This window comes from Muscardinus avellanarius (genome assembly GCF_963383645.1).
Source record: "Muscardinus avellanarius genome assembly, chromosome: X".
NCBI lineage: Eukaryota > Metazoa > Chordata > Mammalia > Rodentia > Gliridae > Muscardinus > Muscardinus avellanarius.
In genome coordinates, this window is record NC_137792.1 from 36,109,145 (window position 1) to 36,130,923 (window position 21,779).

The 21,779-nt window shown below is 37.1% G+C and overlaps 1 protein-coding gene across 1 annotated transcript; it reads right to left on the reverse strand.

The window, feature by feature from the left end:
• Positions 1–676: 676 nt before the first annotated feature.
• Positions 677–1,291, reverse strand: PPP1R2C (PPP1R2 family member C; the record flags this gene model as incomplete). Its single annotated transcript, XM_080718856.1, has 1 exon — positions 677–1,291. One exon carries the CDS (start codon positions 1,289–1,291, stop codon positions 677–679), a length of 615 nt encoding a protein of 204 aa, XP_080574982.1.
• Positions 1,292–21,779: the final 20,488 nt, after the last annotated feature.

Below are 21,779 nucleotides of genomic sequence, written 5' to 3' on the forward strand. Positions count from 1 at the left end.
ATAAAGGTAGGGGTTTGGGTATGTAGTAGATCAGCAGGTTTTAAGAAATAGAGAGGTTAAGATAGATATAAGGAACCACAAAGATACCATTAGATTTTAAAACTGGACACTATATATGTCCAACAAATGACATTGTTGCAATTGTAACCCGAGAGTTCACAAAAATGGCTGTTTTTGATGAGATAAATACCAAAAGCAAACTAAGTTAAATTTTAAAGTTGCTAGGCTAAGGAAATTCAACAATTCTTACATTTGCTCTAAAACAGGCAAATAATCCTAAAGACAAGTGTTTTACAGCCTGAATATCAATCTAGACAACCTACTGTACCAATTGTGTTTGATTTTTCTTAAAACATTTCCTATCAAAAGCTAGTACCTCTTGAAGTGGACAGAAATTAGCCCCCCTTTAAACCTCCGGCACATTAAAAAGCTATATAATATAAACATTAACCAGTAATTTGTCAAAGTTATGTGGTTACGAACGATTTTCGCGATTGTATTTGTGGCAAAGAATTAAACACAGAAACATCAAGCAAACATTTTCCACAAAATCTATTATTTTCTAAGATTTCCATTTAATTACTGCAGTTCAATTTAACAGATAAGCATTTTGGTAGTTTAAACATGAGTTATGGTGGTGTATCTGGCGAACAGGAGCAGTGGAGAAGAAGCATCTTTAGGCTTTGCATGACTGAGTGTGTAGTTCATCGCCCGTGGAATCATCTTCTGTAGTACACTTTTCTTCAACTGGAAAATGTAGACATTCTTGGTTCTTATCTTCCTCTGCTTCAGCTTGTAGATCTTCCGAAATGAGTTGTCTCGCTAACTTGATGTTCAGTCCTTCGTTGTAGTGAAGCTTCCTCTTCATCTCGAATTGCCGCTGTTTCTCATGTTTGTTGAGAAGGTATTTGCTGGTATGTGCCTCGCTGCTCTCATACTCCTCCGCCTGACAGTCGGACCCAAAGGTGTTAGTGGCTGCTAGTCTCATAGCTAAGATGTCCGGGGTCATAGTTTCCTTCGCTTCGACTTCACTCGTGGGATCGTCCCCCTCACCTTGCACACTGATGCAGGGAGTGCTAGGTTCATTTATCTTCATTAAATCATAGTCTCTGTATGATGAGCGGTGTGTCGCCAGAATGTTTGATTCATCCCACCTCTGAGATTTCTTTCGCTGAACCTCCTGAGTAGCCCCTGCGGACTGCTGTGCAGGAGATTCCACCGAAGAACACGTGGACCCTTTGTTTTTCAAGATCCCCTTGATGGGCCGGTGGGAGGAGGTGGTGGTTGCCATGCTTGGCGAACCAAGGGCCGCGCAAGGACTGGGCCGCAGAGCAGCCGCCCGCTGCGCTTCGGGCTGAAGCAGCAGCCCGATCTATCTGGGCGACCAGCTCCCAACTCCTTAGTAGCAGCACCAGAGCCGAGGCATCACAAAGGATGCCACGCGCCACGCCACAATGAGCACCTACTACGTCAGGACCACCGTCACCACTGGCTTCACCAGCTCGTGGCTAGCGCTAGTCGCCATTTTTTTTTAACAGAAGATAGGAAAGAACCATTCTTGGCACATGAAAGGGGGTGGACTGTTTTGGAATTTCTCCACACCTTATCTGTGTACAGAGACCATATGTCAAATGTATTTTTTAGTGTCCAAAAATCAAAAGGCACAAGTTTGGTTGGAAAGGGAGAACTTGGCTTAAAGGGGACACTTCCTCTCTCTCCTCTTCCCATCCACATATTCCCCCTCCATAGATGTTCATAGATCCTGTTCTTCCTCTCTCACCCCATCTCAGAGAATGGTCCTAACATCAGTCATAAAACACCAGAAGGGAACCTGCCATGACTCTTGTTCCCTTCATAGAGTTTTCTCCAATCCTTCCTTCAGGCCTAAATATTTTAAGAAACTCTCATATGTCTCTAATTCCACTCCCCTTTTTAAAGTCACCATCACAACTTGTGTTGCCCAAAGCCACACTGAACTGTAATAGCCCCTCCTGCTGCCTTCTAATCTTGTATCCACTCTCTAGCCACAGTAATCTTTTTAAAACACCCACCAGATATCTTCATGTATCTTTGAAAGCTGTGTGATCTGTTCATTCTGCTCAGGCCTCCAGATACAGCCTTCTCCCCGAAATTTTCCCTCACCCTACCTCCACCTTTTTGTTCTGGCCTTTTATTTCTGTGAGTATTCATTATCCTTCCTGCCCAAGAGCATTTTTACATATTTTTCCTGCAGCCTAGAACACCCCTTTAGATTTTAGCTCATTATTGGTTCATGAGGGCCATTTCCTGTCCCCCAAAGCAAACAATCTTCCCTATACTTTCATGGCATTTCCTATTTTCTTTGACAGGTCTTGGAGTCATTTGTAATATATGTATATATCAGAACTACATGGTTAATGCCAAGAGAAAAAAGAATTGACAAAGACTATCCTGGCTGAATTTTAATCAGGTTCCTCTGAGACCTCAACTCAGCTAGGCCCGACCTTGACTTCTCATGCTGTCCTTGCAGAATCTAGTTTGAACAAGAATCCTGCAAAGTCAGTTTAGTGAAAATCATACTGGTGTGGACTGCCTGTGATGTCCCAAACTTGTCCAGAACATCATGTGGTGAGACAGTGTGTAATAGCTCAGCTTTCTATTTTTCTTCTTATAAAGCCAGTCTCACTAGATTAAGGCCTCACCTTATAGCCTCATTTAATCTTACTTACCTCCCAAAGTTCCCACCTCCAAATACCATACTTGAAATATGCTCTTACCCTTTTAATACCTCATAATGGGGCTTAAGCTTCAGCATGAATTTTGATGGGGGCATTCAAACTATAGCAGTATTTTCTGAGCTGTAATTCTTCATGGCTTTTTGTCTGGGTTGAAGGTTACATATACTAACTGGCTCCTGGGATTGGCTTTGGAATGGAAAATTCTTCTTGATTCTTTTTTTTCTTCAAGTGGGGATTGATTACTCCCTGACTCTCTAGGCTGGAAAATTTTTATTCTGGAGATTTATGAGGCTTCTCTTTTCTATTTCATTCTACTTCTCCCATAGGAATGTCTCAATCATCTGAAACCCCAGTCCTCAAACCCCAGCTGAATATATATTCGGCTAGATCTGTCTACTTCCTTGTTATAGACATGATTTTGCTGAGGATAACTTGTAACTTTACTGGCCTCTTTAAAAAACTTTGAGATCTCCCCAAACTACCTTCTCTAAGGCTGCTTCCTTCCCATCATATTATATTTTATTTTCCTTCTTCCTCTAAACACTTTTTATGGTGCTTAGATTGAACCAAGGGACAGTCTAACTCTGAGCTACACCCCCAGCCCTATTTTATTTTTTATTTTGAGATGTGGTCTCACTAGGTTGATGAGAGTCTCACTAGTTGCCAAGGCTGTCCTTGAAACTCAGCCTCTCAAGTATCAAATTACAGGTGTACATCATCATGCCTGGCCTCTTACAATTTTAAACCTTTCCTTTAGTTCATTGAATCTTTTGATAGTTTACTTTCAGTCCCCCATCTTCTTCAACCCTCTGTAAACTCCAGCAAGACCTTTCCCTTCCAGTTCCAGTTACTCAGATTCCTCAGTAACTTCAACTTTAGGCCCGTTTCACCATTAGGGGCTCTCAAGAGATTCAGAAACTCTTGAAATCAACTCTCTGAAACTGAAAAGAAAAAAAGCTATTTGGAAACAGATTGGACATTTTATTTCCTCAAATGTACTTTGGAGACATACAGATATCTGCTTGATGTCCCTTCAGTCTTTCAACTAAAATTTAATTGTAAACCTCAATAAGATTTTTGCCCTTTGTCCCACATCAGGGCAAAACAACAGTTTGGTGGTCTTCTCCACAAAAATTGGTAAATGGCTTTATCTCTTATTGAGTAGGAACCTCAACTTGTCCCACTTTATATTTGTATTTCAAATACAAATATAAAATGGAGATAAACAAGTGATTGTTATATTAGTGTGGTTTTGAATGTGTGTTACCAGTATATTGTTTAGTAGTTTTGTGTCTAAATTCATCAACAATATATGTCTATAGTGCTTTTTCTTTGAGCTATTTTTATTTGATTTTGGTATCAATATGATGCTGGCTTCACAGAATGTATTTAGGATAGTCCCATTTCTTTCTATTTTATGGACTAGTTTGAGGACTATTGGTATTAGCTCTTCTATAAAGATTTTATAAAATTCACTTGGGAAACCATCTGATCCTAGGCTTTTCTTTCCTGGTAGGCTCTTTATTGCTGCTTTAATCTCTTTGACTTCTACTGGTTGGTTTAAATTTTCTATATCTTCTTCACTCAATCTAGGAAGGTTGTATTTATCAATAGAGTTGTCAATTTCTTCAAGATTTTCCATTTTATTGTAGTATAGTTCTTAAAGGTATTTTCTAACAATCCTCTGTATTTCTACACTGTCAGTGGTAATATCTCCTATGTTATTTCTTATCTTCTTAATTTGAATTGACTATCTTTTTTGTTATATTGGCTAGTGGTTTATCTACCTGTTAATTTATTTGAGAAACCAGCTTTTGGTTTTGTTGATTTTCTATATTTTTTTATTCTCTACTTCATTGATTTCTGCTGTGATATTAATAACTTTCTGTCTTCTACTGGCTTTGGGGTTAGACTACTCCTGTTTTTCAAAGGCTTTGAGGTGTGTCATTAGGTTATTTGGTGATTTTCTGTTCTTGTTATGTGGGCACTCAGTTGTATGAATTTTACTCTTAATACTACCTTTAAGGTATCCCAGAGGTTTTGATATGTTGTATCTCTATTTGTTTCTAGGAATTTATTGAGTTCACCCCTTATTTCTTCAATGACCTATCCTTCGTTCAGCAGTGTGGTATTCAGTCTCCACATGCTTGTGGTTTTTCTGAATCTTCTTATAGGTGATTTCTACTTTTATTCGATTGTGGTCTGAAAAGACACAGGAAACTATGTCACACTTTTTAATTTTGCTAGTGTTCACTTTGTGGCCCAAGATGTGATCTATTTTGGATAATGTTTTGTGAGCAGCTGAGAAAAATGTGAACTCTGCTGTAGTTTAGTGGAATATTCTTTATGTGTCTAATAGGTCCATTTGGTTTATGGCGTTTTTTAGGTCTGAGGCATCTTTACTGACTTCTTGTCTAGAATATCGATCTAGCAGTGTGAGATGGATGTTGGAGTTTCTCCATATTATTGCATTGGGACTTATGTGTGACTTAATGTTACAAAGAGTTTGTTTTATGAAACTGGCTGCACCTATGTTTGGGGCATAATTGTTGACTGTTTTTATTTCTTCTTATTGAATTGTTCTGTTTATAAGTAAAAAATCACCTGCTTTGTCTCTTCTGATAAGCTTGAGCTTGAAGTCTGACTTGTCTGATATAATAGTTGTTACTCTTGCTTGTCTTCAATTTCTGTTGGCACAGATTAGATTTCTTGAGCCCTTTACCTTTAGTTTGTTACTATCTTTATTTGTAAGTCATGTTTCTTGCAGGCAGCAAATAGATGGATTCTGGTTTTTAATCCATGTTGCCTCCTTATGTCTTTTTGTTGGGGGATTGAAGCTAGTTATGTTCAGTTTGATTATGGAGAGATAATTTTTAATTCCTAATATTTTGAGTTTAACTTCTGTTTGAGGTAGTGTTTGTTCTTCTTTGCTTAGTTGTTTTTTGATGGAAATTATTGTTTCTCTGGTTCTGGTGTGTATTATTTATTTCTTATTTGCTGTTAATCTGAGTATTTTCTCTAGTACTGATTTGGAAGACATATTCTTTCAGCTTCTGTATGTTGTAGAAGTTTTTTTTTTTTCCCTATCAAACTTGAGAGATAGTTTTGTTGGGTAGAAAATATTTGGCAGCAAGTTGTTTTCTTTCAGAATATGGAATATGTTGCTCCAGGCCCTCCTGACTTTCATAACTTGGTTTGGGAAATCTGGAGTTATTCTAATTGGTTTGCCTCTGAATGTCACTTGGTATTTTGTTTTTATTGCCTTTCAGATTCTCTTCTTGAGAATGGTCATTTTGGTCAGTTTGACTATTTGTGGTGTGGTGAACCTTTTTTCTGATCTTGTCTAAAAGTGGTTCTATAAGTTTCCTATACCTGTTTATCTACCTCTTGTTATATGTTTGAAAATTTTTCTGATATTGTTTTTTAAATATTTTGATCCCTCTGGTTTCACCTTCTACTCTGTTTTCTATCCCTATTATTCTTAGGCTAGCTCTTTTAAGATGGGCCCATATCTGTTCAATATCCAATTCATGCTGTTGAATTGTTTTTTCTAAATTATATACTATGCATTCATTTTTGTAATGTCTTCTAAAAGAGTGAGATTCTATTCTCCATGTGGTCTAATCTTTTGTTTATATTTTGTATTGATTCCTTCACATCAATTATTGAATTCTTTATTTCTTTCAGTCTCTCTCTAAATTCTTTTCAGAAATCCTGTTTCATTTCTACTGTTAAATTTCTTTTAGGCCAGGTGTGGTGGTACACACTTGTAAGCTTGGGAGGCGGAGACAGGAGGATGACTCTGGTTTGGAGCCAGCCTCGCTGGCTTAAGAGACCGTTTCCAAAAAAAAAAAAAAAAAAATATATATATATATATATATATATATATATATGTGTGTGTGTGTGTGTGTGTGTATATATATATATATATATATATATATATATATATATGTATATATTAGGTCTGGGAGTGTAGCCTGGAGGTAGAAGGGCTACCAGGAACCCCAGTATCACCAAAAAACATTTCTTTTGATGTGTTCTTCTGGTGATATCTGAATTTCTATGTTGTCAGGTTCTTTTATTAGCGCATTGTAGGAGCTCATTGCTTCCTTGTTATTCCTCTTTTTTATAGTTTCAGAAGTTTGTATCTGTTGCTTTTGATAAATTTCTCTCAGACTCTAGGTGTCAGCTGGTATATAAAAGTACAAATTCTATTGTATTCAGTGTTGAAGGTTGAGTAAGGAGGAAAGTGAAGTCTTAAATCTTATCAGGGTAAAGCCACTGATAGGATAAAAAAGAATGAAAGTATGAGTTTGGTAAGGTAATACATAGTAGAGATTAGAGAGAATGACTATGTAGTAGGATTATAGTAAGCAATGTAGAGTATTTAGTATATAGTGATATGAAGTAGATTTAATACAAGACAAAAAAGAGAAAAGTAAATAAAAAAGAAAAAGAATGGAGAGAAAAGAGTAGGTGTATACAAGTGAAGAGGCTTATGAAAGGGGTGGGGAAGAGCACAAACAAATGAGCAAACACACACACACACACACACAAAAGAAAAAACAAAACAACAAAATAATGCAACTCTACAAATATATGAATACTCAGCTGACTTGGCCTCTGCAGTCTCTTTCTATGTAAATGCCAAGTACAACAGGCAGCTTTCCTGAGGCAAATCTGGTTCTTTGAGTCTCTATCAGTTTATGTATCAATGGGGCTGGGTCTTTTGTTAAGCATAAGTCTCCCTCCATGCTTTCCACCAATACAGAGCCTTAGTCTCTCCCTGCCTGTGTAGGCAACGGGTGCCTCTGAAACCAAATCCTGTGTATATGTAAGAGTCTCTCTTTTCCACAAGTAGGTTTGGGTTGGTCTGACTTGTCCCATTTGCCATGATTGGGTGGTCTGTGGTGATCTCAGAGATCCTACTAGTTGAATCTAGTGTTAAGTGTAAGTTACCCTCTATACTTTTTTTGTGTGGTACTGGGGTTCCTGGAAACTCTTCTACCTCCGGGCTATACTCCCAGACACCTATTTTTATATTTTTATTTGGAAACAGAGTCTCTTAAGCCAGTGAGGCTGGCTTCGAACCTGCATGATCCTCCTGTTTCCATCTCCCAAGCATGGGGATTACAAGTGTGCACCACCACACCCAGCTTCCCTTTATACTTTTAACTGATGAGGAGCCTGAGTCTCACCAAGCCTCTGCTATGTCCAACAGCAGATCCCATCTGCACCTTTGTGGGGTTGAACTGCAAAGTCATAGACTCTACAAGTTTATTGCAGATTCACAAGTCCCTAAGGCCACATTGGGCCATTTCCCATGGGGACAGCAGGTTCACTTATGGTATTGTTGAGTGCACTTTGGATCCTTGGAGAGTGTGGTGAGCTCAGCCCCCACTGCTGCAAGTCATAGCTGGTGTTTGAGCATGAGAAACTTATGACATACAGTACTGATGAGCTTCAGCTGCTAACTTCATTTCAAGTCATTTTTTTTCCTTTGAGTCTCTGGCAGTCCCACATTGTGAGGCAAGATGGTGCCATCATGACACCCGTGGCTGCAACTGTTGGATATGGGCGGAGTGCTTTTCTGCTCTCTGATCAGCCTTCTAGCTTTTTTGTTGTTGTTGCATTTCACTTGTCATGCTTTTTAAAAAATTTACACTGCTTTTGTCAGAATGCTGGTTTTTATTGTGTGTGTTTGGTACTGGGGGTGGAACCAAGGGATTTTCTACCTCCAGGCTATACTCCCAGATCTATTTTATGCTTTGTTTGAAAACAGGGTCTTACTAAGTTTCTGAGAGCCTCACTGAGTAGCTGAGGCTGGATTTGAACCTGTGCCATCCTCTTGTCTCAGCTTCCTAAGTGCTGGGATTATAAGTGTGTGCCACCACACCTGGCTCAGAATGCTGTTTTGAAGGCAATGGAGATTGAGTGTCAGGAGGATTAATATGTGCTGCTTCTATTGGTCACCATCTTCCCAGAAGTTTATTTCTTTATTTTATGTGGTTAATTTTGACATTAATCAAGTTAATTTGTAAAATCATTTAAAGGAGGTCTGTTCAAATTGGCATCAAGATAAATGAGATCTATTTAAATATCCCTAAAACTAACAGAAAGAGATACTAATTTAGATGTTTTACAATTTTACATGACTTTGTAAATTTTTTGGTAAATAAAATAGGTTTAAATATTGTTGGTTCAGTAAAAAATGGGCATGTCTTCTGACTTAGCATCATTTAGTAGAATAGGCACATAATTTGTATTCTACTTGGTTTTACTAGTATATTACCTCTACTAAATGTTTAAAATCATAAATTCATCCTAAGAGCAAGTATACAAGTAAAAATATATACCTGCTACTTCATGTCTATCCAGCAGAGAAGTTAAATGAACAAAAAAGTATATATAGTTAACATTTTTAGGTTTTGTTTTGTGATGCTTGCCTGACATGTACAGGGTATGAAAATTTTTAACAGAGAAATAACTTGGGTTGATGGTTAGCCTTGTTTGATGCTATCTCTGCCTAAAAGCTGTTTTCAATACCTTTGGTAGTATGAAACAATGTTACACAAAGTTGAATCAAGTAATAGATATTGAATATCTAGGTAAGTTTTTTGGTACTATGGATTGAACCCAGGCCATTACTGCAACCTATACCTCCAGTCCTTCCACTTCAAATAAAATTTGAAATAGTCTAAGTTGCTGATGGTGGATTTGAAACTTCCATCCTCCTGTCTTAGCCGCCCAAATACTGGGATTTCAGTAATGTACCACTTTGCTAGATCACTTCTAAGTAGGATAAAATACCCAACCACTAATCCACTAATTCTGTAATCTAAGTTTCAACTTATATACTTCTGTATTGTATTGGTATTTTCACATGGGATTAGAAAGAAATATACATATATATATATATATATTATATAATATATATACATTACATATATATATACACACACACACATATATATACATATATATGTACATATATGCCTATATATGTGTATATTGGTCTATTAATAAAACATGAAGGCTTTAAGGAAATTGTATAATCATTTAAGAAATTTGAAATGATATAGTATTAAAATTTGCTAGTCTACTTTTATAAAAGGCTGGTATGTGACTAATACCTAACAGTGGTCTACCTTGAATGGTCTACTTTATAATTAAAAACTAAAAATTCTAATCAAAATATGTAATTAAAACCCTATAAATAATAAGAGTAAGGGAAAATGACTATGTGGAAAATATGCAAGTAAAGTAAGATATGGTTTGGTTTTTTTTTTTTGGTGGTACTGGGGTTCCTGGAGGCCCTTCTACCTCCGGGCTAAATTCCCAGACCTATTTTACATTTTTATTTGGAAACAGGGTCTCCTGTCTCTACCTCCCAAGTGCGGGGATTACAAGTGTGTGCCACCACTCCCGGCAAGATATGATTTTAATAAGGAAAAGTATACAGGGTATGAAGAATGTGTTTTCATTAAAGGAAAAAAAGGGAGTAATTTTTTTTCCTAATGTAAGATAACTATAGTTTTTGCACAGTGAGAAAAAAAAGAGTTAAAAACAAAAATGATTAAAAATATTAAAACCAAATGGATATAAAAAGTTGTAGAAGCTTTGTAGAGAGTAATTTTGTGTGTGGTCAAGCTTTTAAGATTGGACGGAGTATTTTAATACAGTTTACTTTCTTTTTTGAGAACATAACAATGACCTAATATAAATCTATTTTTTGTTATCTCTCTATTAAAAGGACAAAGTTATCTCAGATTATAATAAAAGAGGTCTCTTTACTTATTGAGTACTTTACCTATAAAATAAAGATTCTATGTCTTATATAATTTCCTTAAGTATAGAAATCTTTTCGAGTAGTTGTTCTTTGGACTAAAAAATTGAGTTTCCAGGGAATAGTCCTCCTTCTTTCCTTCCTTCTTCCATCCTTCTCTCTCTCTCTCTCTCTCTCTCTCTCTCTCTCTCTCTCTCTCTCTCTCTCTCTTTCTCTCTATCTTCCTTTTCTTCTCTCTCTTTTGTACTGAAGGTTAATGTTTTCTTTAGTTCTCATAAAATTTCTCTCATTAAATGTCTGCCTACTTGCTTGTACCATCCAGCAAATGCTATCAAACCAGAAAGGACTTTTATCTTTCAAAGGAAAGAAAAATGTCTATTTTTTTGCTTGAACAAGATGTGTTATTGACAAAGCCTCTCTCTTTGAACAAACTTTAGTCTGGCTCCTTTGAATTAGAAGTCTATGTTTTTCCAAAGGCAATACCCCATTGTAGTTGTGATAGTACCCTCTTTTTTTTTGGTGGTACTGGGGTTCCTCGAACCCCTTCTACCTCCGGGCTACACTCCCAGACCTATTTTATATATTTTTTAAAATTTGAAAACAGGGTCTCCTACGCCAGTGTGTCTGGCTTCAAACCTGCGTGATCCTCCTGTCTCTGCCTCCCAAGTGCAGGGATTACAAGCGTGCACCGCCACGCCTGGCTGATAGTACCCTCTTGATAAGAGTCTTCCTAAGTATCTTTAATGAGGGTCACAAATAAGTTTTCCTTTAACAAAAGGTGTCTATTTTATTCACCATTATCTCCATCTTAAAGTCTTTATGATATGATGCTACATCTGGCATGTAGTGGGTATTATAAAATGCTTATTGAATAAATGCTCAAGAATAGTTAATAGGACATTTGCAAAATGAGATTTGAGTGGGGGGGAAAGGGTTCTAGGGACTTCACATTCAATTATGGTTTATCTGGTCATATAAACATATAAAATTTGGGAGATGTTATAGAGAGTGACTTTGGAGCATTTTCTGTCCTTCATAGGCCTCATTTTTCACAGGCAGCAACTTTCTTTGAAAAACAAAAAGGAAATTAAGATCTACATTCACATTCTCCCCTCCAGGTAGTATTCCTAAGATTTTTTTACCTTCTGATAACATTTTGCTTCCCCTTCTCTCCCTCAAGGTCTTTCTGCATTTTAGAACACAAAAGCAAAAGCATGAAAGAACCATAAAACTTTTACAAGTGTCTTAAGTACCTTAAGTTCAAGCTGTCCTATATTCTCTAAAGTCCTACTAACTTCAGGAAGTCTGCAACCACTTTAAAACTTTGTCATTCATCCCAGAAAAAGAATGTCCCAATACCATTCTCTTTGAAAAGGCTGTATTGTACGGTGAGGACTTTCAGGGATTCAAAAGCTGATATTTAAGGCTACAGGAAAACCCTCTGGTATGGCATAAAAAAGTAGAAAAACAAATGTCATTACTCAGAAATACTTTGGGCTACCCTTTAAAAAGCCTAACTGAAAGGCATCATGGAGCAGCACACTTGCAATTTCTCTTCCTGGCCGGTGGCACAGTGGGCTTATGCAGATGTAGCTGAAAACAGGATGTTTAGGGAGATGCTGATTCCAGTGTATTGGGACTTTACTTTTATGTGTACACAGTATCCACTCCTACATACTGTGATCTGAATATACAAGCTGCTTAATATATAATGAGTCAGTGATCCAACAGTTCTTGCCAGTTCCAAAACTCATCATTCAGTAACACAGTGGCAATTCAGGTTACCATAGGAACGTTGGGCCATAAACAACCATTTAAGAACAAAATCATCAGGTATTATAGATTTCAGATGCACATTATTTTAAAATACTCCCTCTTCACCTTAATTTTCTGCTTAAGAGAAGTTATTCTAAGAAAAAACTGAGTTCTTGTATTTAATGAAAAATATTCAACCTAATCAGCATAGGGTATGGCTCATCACCCTAAGCCTGAAAGTTAGAAAATATCAGCTGTCTTTCCAACATACTTCTTTACACAATTACAATTATACAATCCACTGTTATCATCCTAGGATAGAAGCTGAGCAGATGTATGAGGTTCCATCACACACACACACACACACACACACACATTGGATTGATTAAAATTCTTCTAGCCATTGATACATTATATGCAATTTAGATACTTGCCTAGAAATTCTGTCTTTCAACAAATATTTAGTGGCCATCCACTAATATTTCCAGTAGAAGAAACTTAATTTATAATGAATGTACAGAAAATGAGATTGTGCTTCAGTGGCCTTTAATATGGCACACATAGCAATTATTCTTATAATTTTAAAATAATGGCATATATAGCTGACTGTGATATACCTGAGATAATCAGCTTAAAAAGGGAAAAGTTTGCTTTGGTTCACAGTTTTAAATGTTTCAGTCCATGGTCAGTAGGCCTCGTTGTTTTGGGGCTTGTGGTAAGATAGCACATCCTGTTGTGTATGCATGAAGAGAATATTAGAGTTCCTCATGGTGAGGAATCCAAAAGAAAGAGAGGCCAGTATCCCATAATCCTCTTAGAGGGTATATCATCAATGACCTAGAATTTCTTACTAGTCCTCATCTTTTTATGTTTCCACTCTCTCTTCAAAGCACCAAGCTGAATATCACATCTTTAATACATGGGCCTTTGTGGGACACTCAAGATATGAACTATAGACAATATTTAAAATATAATTAGAACTCTGATCTGTTGGCATAGGAGCTGAGTATTCAGCTGAGGAATCAGTTAAGTATTCTGTAGAGGACTATTATAAATCATGACATTGTAGATCACCCCACAGCTTTGTTTGTTCCATTGAGAATCGTATCCTTTCTCCTATGGAGACATTCCAAAAAATGCCATAAGAATTCCAAAATATGCCATAAATACAGAAATCCAATCCAAAGGAGAACTGAGCAAGGAATAAAGAAATTCTCAACCAGAAATGGTAACACCTAAGAAGGTAAGAGTTACAATAAACAATGAAACTATCTTAGATATCCCACTGAGTATCATTGTGAGATATTAATAAGATATTAACAGGGCAGTAGATTCTTTCAGGACAAATAATGCCTCTGGAAGTGGAGATTTATACTTGTTCAACTATGTAGCATCTGAAGCCTTGCATCAGTCCATCTGAGAATCTTCTCCAGTACTTGGAAAATTATCTTAGATACTGTGCGATATCAACCTAAAATTTTAGCTGGGTTTGAATCTATTTCTTGCTCAATCTCTCTCATATTCCAAACCCAAATTTCTGATATTTTACCAAATAGCTCTATCATCAATTGAATGCCTTTAGAAGCAGAGTCTAAAGAAAGATTTCTGTGTGAGTAGTTTACTTTGTAGATTTACACAAAACACTGGTAGGGAAATGGCTAAGTAAGACAGAGAACTGAAGGAGACAAAGGAGGGTGCTTTATCAAAGCAGTCATCACTGTGGATACTTAGGGCTTGATCCTGATGGTAAACTCCTAGAGTCAATGTAGGAAAGTTACTTCCATGGCCCTATCTCCAGCTCATGGGTGAGGGCTGGAGATATATTTATACATCATTTGCTGGCATCTTTACTTAAGAAATGCTGGGGGTAGGAAGGGGCAAAAAATCCTCAGTACCAGTATGCCAAGTGCCAATTTTATGAGTGGCCACTTGTTTTAAGAATGAGGAAGAAGAGATTTTATACTGAAGTGATCCTAAATAGCATATTAATTGATAGCAGATGACAAAGGAGACAGTACCTCACTGAGAAGTTCTAATGTTCCATAATAAATATCAATTTCCCTTCTTACAAGAGGATGATCTCTCTCTCTCTCTCTCTCTCTCTCTCTCTCTCTCTCTCTCAACTTTCTCTCTATCTTTCTCTCCCTCCTTCCTTGGAATGTTAAAAAAAGGAGAAAATGGCTCATCAGTAAGAATCATCCAGAAAGCAATGTCAAAGATATCAGAAAATGGGCTTTGTCATGATTGGCTGAAGACTTTGTAATTAGAAAAAATGTTCTTCCTTCACTATAAAGTACACTAAGAAGTGGTAGTCACAAATACTATAAATCATTGTAATGTGCTGACAAGTTTCCTGTCCTACCTCCCTGAAGATGTATATTTGATCATAACATACTCTTCAGATATATTGATGCATTGTATTGTACTCATAAAAATGTAAAATTTTTAAGTACCCACTTAAAATTAAATTTATAAAAGATGTCTCATGTTAGGAAAATTAATCATTATCTAATTTGGTCATTCTCTTATCATTCTGCTTGGTCAGGAAAGGAGCTGATGATAAAACAGAACATGCCTTTGTCAGCTATTTTTAAATAAACACTATAAAGTAAGCTTCCAGAAAGTATTATTTTGGTTCAGGAGGAAATCCTAAAAGCCAGATCATCCAAGATCCTCATTGCCTAAATGAGAAGACTGAAGACCAGAGAAGTATGGCTGCCTGCCCAAAGTCACACAGGTGGCTGTTGGTACAGCCATCCTTAAAGTCCATGTCCTTTTGAAATTTCCATATCAGTGCACATTCCTATTCTCTACAAACCCCATCTAGAAGTAGTAGGAATGAAGAGTTCCAGCACCTGTATCATATTGAAATTGAATACGCAAATTTAGATAAAATCCCTTCCTTATCTCTCCCTTCTCAGCCTGCTTCATTTTCCAATAACACTGGCACTTTTAAAGAAGAAAAAGAACAACAGAAGCACCATTTTCCATAAGTAATAAAAACCTGAACCTTGTACCTCTGAATAGCAAGTTAAAATATGAGGTGCGAGTTCAGCTTAAGGCATGAGTAGAAACGATTTTTGGGCAAGGAATCAATAGGCCAGCTGACCAAGTTTCCTAGTGCTGGATAAGCCATAGTCAAATTAGAAAAGCAATAATGTGATCCAGGGCAGCAAAATTCAATTTTGCCAACAACACTGAGATTCCTTGAGGCAGCCCTTTAAAGATGACATTATAAGACAGAATTACTTCCCCTGTGTACAAATATGGCTAGGGAGAAACACATACATACATACACACACACACACACACAGAGAGAGAGAGAGAGAGAGAGAGAGAGAGAGAGAGAGAGAGAGAGAGATATGTGTGATTCATTCTATTCAGGAAACAAATTTTCTTGTTATTATATATCTATATTTTTTATAAAGAGCATTATAAAAGCAGTGGGAGAGTGTAATAGAAAAAGAAATGAAACACTGGAAGTCTTTTTATGATATTTCACATACAAAGTAAAATAACTCACAGAATCATCAGATTTCTTAGGAGATGCAGTAAATATATTGTTAGCATCTCCATGACTCACTAATGAGATGTTGTCTGCAGGGAGGTGGGGCAGAAAAGCTGTCACCAAACTCCAGTCAATGATTTATAGTGTTTGTGACTACCACATGCAAAGAGTGTCAGCTGGCAATTTATTCTCACTGATGTAACCCGACAGAGTTTTCTTCCTTTCTGACAACCAGTCCAGTAAGTAAGGTTAACACATTTCAGCTCTAATAAGCAGAAGTAAAGCCAGCAATGGTGTTTGGTTCTATCTTAGTTGTACCTGTGTGTTGGGTGTGTTTCAAAACAGTTCATGGCAGCCAATCAGACACTGTGACACAAAGGAGGAAGTCAAAGAGAATAGAACTGTGCTTGTCAAACTTGTGTGTGCATCTGAATACCCTGGAGGGCTTCTTAAAACGAAAATATCTAGGCCTTCCCCTCAGTAGGTCTGGGATGGGCATTTCTAAGAAATGCTCAGATGAGGCTGCTGGTTCTGGTCTATGGGCCACATTTAGGACCGCTGGAGTAGAACGTGGCCCTGCCCCATTGGTGACTGCCCCATATAGTGACTCAGATGTATTCAGATCCACAGCTGGGGACAAGAGTCTGTATACTCTAGAAAGTTGGGTGATACCAGAAAAATGAGGGATAGGAAGTCATCCTGCCAAAAGTACCAGAAAAGCTTTCTATAAGTGGTGACTTGAACTAGGTACTGAGCTAAGTATTTTGTTCCTGATGACTAGGTAGTAGGTGGAAAAAGATTCTTTCTGTAGGCAAAAAGTCAGGAAACAGAACTTCAGGCAGAGGAGAAGTGAAGATGAAGTTTATGGAGGATGAATAGAAATGGTCTCAGGCATGGTGGCACACACTTGAAATTCTTATAATTCCAGTACTTGAAAGGCTGAGACAGAAAAATCACAGGTTTGAGGCCAGCCTCAGAAATCTATGGAGACCTTCAGGAACTTAGATATACCCTGTTTCCAAAAACAAAAATCAAAAGGGCTGGGGGTAAACATCTGAGGTAGATTGCCCCTGGGTTCAATCTCAGGTACCAAAAAGGAAGTTAAGAAAGAGAGAAAGGAAAGAGGGAGAGAGAAAAAGAGTCTTTGGAGTTAATTCTAATATGTTACAGCATTGATAGTGCTAGTCTACTTACAACCATATACATTCAGGGGCCCATTACACTTAGTTTAATCAAATATTTGCACTAACTGCTTGAAGGGGTTGGACATGCAGAAGGAAAAGTAAAAGAAATTGGGAGCATGGATTCCCTTGCTTCCCCTCCATCTCATTCTCTACAATTGCCTATACTTTCTCGATGCAAACTGGCATAGCATCAATAATTACACCTCACAAAAAATAAAGTTTTCTTAGCCAAGAGGACTTGATTATGCAGGGAAGCTTGATGGTCTTCTTTCAAATTGTTGAGAGGCCAGCAGCAGCTTAGAGGCAGCCCCGGTGTAGCAGAACAAACACCAAACATATGTAAAGAAGGTTAGGTTTGTATCCAAGCTTAACTACCTCAAGCAACAGTCATAGTTTCTCTGAGCCTCACCTGATTCATCTGGAAAGTGGAATGATATCTAATTTCTAAAATAAGTTGTGTGGGACAAAATGAGGAAGCTGCTCATGAACTGTGAAGTGCTAGCAGAGTGACTATCAAGATGTACTCTTGAATAGCCTTGCAGCCTTTGAGGCCAAATGATTTAGAAAATCTGCTAGTGTGAATTATGGTTAAAATTGATGATTCTGCCATAGAAGACACACCAGGAATCTAGTATAAATGGCTGGCTGTCACTTTGTTCAAATGAAGACAGAAATATACATACACATGTGATTTAATATAGAGGGGCTGCTTATTTCCTTGCAGTATCCATCCTTTCCTTTCCTTACATCAGAATCCCAATTTATAGCTGGGCACATTGTCACCCAGAAAAAAATGATTTATTTTATCTTCAAGTCTCTTTTACTTCTAAGCATGGCAATGTGACTAAATTCTGGCCAGCAACTATCCCATCTGGGACTTATGGGAAGAATTGTCAGAGAGCTAACTCAGCTGGGAGGGGCACTTTCTTGTCATCCCTGTTTTTCCTGCTGCCCACCTGGGATATAATATAATGTCTAGAGTGCCAACAGCCATCTTAGACTGTCATGGACTATGAAAGACAGGAGCCACAAGCTTGGATGACAGAAGAGAATGAAAAGATCCTTTGTCCCCAATGACAAGGAGAGGTGGCTATTTCAATCCTCTCCTGCCTAGCTCCAGACTTGTTTTAAGTGAAATGAACTTTTCGGTGACATATTATGCTGTTATTTCCTTATATTTGTGGCTCAGTTTAACATTATCTGATACATATGACTTAAATTATCTGTTCCTAGTGGCTACCGGAGCCCATTTTCATTGCATTGTTACATAGGCCTCATTGGCCTCATGATTCTATAGACACCCAAAATTCATATTTCCCAGATGCACTAAAAACACACTTGTAATCTAAGAACTGCTCAGTTGCTGACTTTTCCTGTATTTAACAAGTCAGTAGACCTTGATAGTAGGTATATTCTGTTCCCGGACTCAGCACCTGTTTCTTCCCTTCTTTCCTATGTCCTATGGATTCCTTGAGAAATTGGATGTCAAGATATTTTTGCCTGCTTCCCTTCAAAAACTGATTGCAGGGAAGATGCTGATGAATTCCTAATTATGTTAGCACTACTCACTGTGATAGCTTTTCCTACAAGATTATCACTGTAATAGGTTACATAATCCTATGAATATTTAATAGGACACTGTGGTAGTAGGATTTTAGGAAATTGATAGTATTTATAGGATATATTCTTTTGAACAGTGCAAGTTTCTTGGCACCACTGAAATCTCATCATATATATGCCCCCCAAACATAAAGCTGGTCTTACTTGCCCAAGCAGGCTTCATCCAACAGCTCTCAGTCTCAATGGTTCTCAAGGCCCAATTTTCACAAAGACTCCAATTGACAATAGAGAGAAAGTATCTCACATGTAAGGGTCATGTTTCCTAAATCCTGATGTTCTCCATTTTCTCTATACTTCCTGAAGTACACAATAAGGGATTGATAAATATTTTTATTAGTAAATAGTGAGGATCAATGCAGATGCCTCCATCAGACAGATATTATTTGGGATGTTATATCCAATGGCTGCCTTTGCCCTAAGAGAAAATTTTCCTGCAATGGATGGACACTAGTCTTTAAAGTTATCAACCCTAATTCAAATGTAAATTACTTTCTTTAGATAATGGTGCTCAAAATGATATATTTTATCACCCACCTTTTTAAGAAGCATGCACTTAGAAGGAACAAAACAGAATATTGCTTCATGGCTCAGGTAATATATCTCTGTCTCTATTGTTTGTTTAAGTCTTATTAGGGTCAGTGGTGCCCTGAATTATTCCATTTCCAATTTCTCCCTGCCATTATACTTTCAAATATTTTAGAAATAAAGCCCTTTTTACATTTTACTTTTGCATGGGGAAGTATTGAGTATGACAGGGCCTGTCATCACCTAATGAGAAATGCACTTGGGCCACTTATGACTATTATTAAGATGACATTTTCCCCTCTGAACATCAGCAAGGAACTGAAAAACAACAGAGGACCAAAGAAAAGACAATACCAAAAAATAAGAAGAATCAGGCTTTCAAATTTATGCTTAGGCTGGTAACATTTTCAAAGGTTCCTTGAAATTTTCCTTTAAACAAAAGTACAGAAAAGCAGAGACATGAAAGAAACATATACCATGGGAGGTTAATTACTTTTCAGTAGACTTCTTGCATTAGTGACCCAACCTTTTTATAAAGAAACAAGTTCCTCCCATTGTCTCTTATCAAGGAACACAGAGAGAGTCAATTCCAAACTGGTTTTGAACTACAAGAAAAATCATTAATAGGACAGGCATGCATAAGTAATGCATTGCTGCAAAACTGACCCTCACCATCGCACTGCAGATGTGGAGTAATGCATTAGGAAGCCACCATGAAGAATCGAACACTTAAAAGCACCGTTTTTCTTTTTTTGACAAGTGTAATAAAGAGTTTCAAAGCATTCTTGTCTTTCAAATTGTAGTACCAGTTTATTTTTTATGGTTTTCCAACAGATCTTTAGGCATGTGCCAAAAGTCATGGGGATATCCAGATGGTATGAAGATGAATGCACAAATGCAAACCTTTGCAACTAATGCTTGGAATCTTGAAAGTTACAGCACAGGCCTGTTATGAATTGAAATTTGTGTGGAAACAATCTGTCAGCAACTTAATGCTTAGAAGCAACTGCTCTCCAGAAAACAGCTTATTCTCCTTCATAGAGTGTCTATGCTTAAAGGATGAAAGGTTGTCTGAAAATGTGAAGACATGGAAGCAGGGACATGTCCCTGCTTTACTGCAAGTCCTAGCATCATATCATGTCCTTTCATATTTATATACATTAACACTTGGAATTCAACATTTATCTAGGCCATATGAATTACCTGAAGATCTTGGTAAAATACAGATTCTGATTAAGCCTGCCTCAAGTGGACCCTGGGATTCTGCAAATCTAACTAGCTCCCAGGTAAGGTCAGCACTACCTGTCTGTGGAATACAATTTGAGTAGCAGCAAGATCTAAGACAAGTTTCATTTGGGTGTTTTACCTATAGTTCTTAGACATTCTGTTTTTTAAAAGTAATGATGTCACAACTAATTTGTTACTAATACTACTTCAATCACTAGGATTTTCTTCTACTGTAACTGCATCTATGGTAGCTATGTCTGTAATATACTTCTGTTTCTATTACTCTGCCTATCTCTATATCTTTATCTGAGAATGGAATCAATTCAAGGTTATCCACATAATAATCTTATTCTCCTTGACATCTAGCTTTTGACACACTATCATTAGTAAAAGAGAAAAAGGTAGATTCCTGCAGGGGGAATTACACATAGGCCTGATTATGCCTTTGGGAATGTATTACACATGTGAATATCATCTACATTGAGTTGAGAAAAGATTGGGAATTGCTAATAAAGTTCAGTCACTTAACTCAAACTTTCATGTCCTTTATAATGTGCCTAATCTTTACTTGAACACTACCAGTGATGGGCAGCTCCCCACATTTTAAGTCACCATACCACATCTTTGGAACCCTCTAAAAATTAGAACTCCATCATATTGAATCATCATTTTTGTCCCCTTGTGGCATTCATGCATTAGTTGTAAAAAGGAGACAGTCTACATATCTTTATGACAGGTCATCAATTATTAGCTGTCAAACCTGCCTTAGGCTTCTATTCTTCAAGCTCAACTCTCCCAGGTTAATACTTCTACAAGTGCAGGGTGTGAATTCTCAGGTTACAATTATGGGACAAAATATGCTTTTTTTCTGCTCCCTATCCCCAGGTGTTTTCAGGATACTCTGTCTCTACTCACACTTTCAGCAAAGGAGGAGAAAAAATTTCCCCCAGTTCCTTTTCTCATCCACCCATTTCCTCTCCCTTAGTGGAGGTAACAAGTTTTATTAGTATTATCAATTGTGTATATGTATGTCTCTTTTTAACACAATGCATATTGAGGCATAAAGTTCTTTTTTTGGAAAAGGCAGCTGCAATTCATTTAATTGATTAAATGTACCTTACTTCATTTAAACAGCCCCTATTAAAAGACATTTGGGTTGCTTAGTATTTTACTCTTAGAAACATTTTGTAAGAATATTTGAAATGAATTACTCAAATGGTATATTAATTTTCAATTTTGACAGATGACAAACTACCATAGGTTTAATTATAACAATTTAACTCCTAACAACACTATATAAATGTGTTAATTTTCTATAAACTTTCTAACACAGTCATTATAGGAGTTTTAAAATGTAATCTAATTATTATTTTTTATTTTATTGGTGCATTGTAGTCATACCTTGATGAGGTTCAGTATGGTAGAGGCATATATGCACACAGCACTCATTTAGCCCT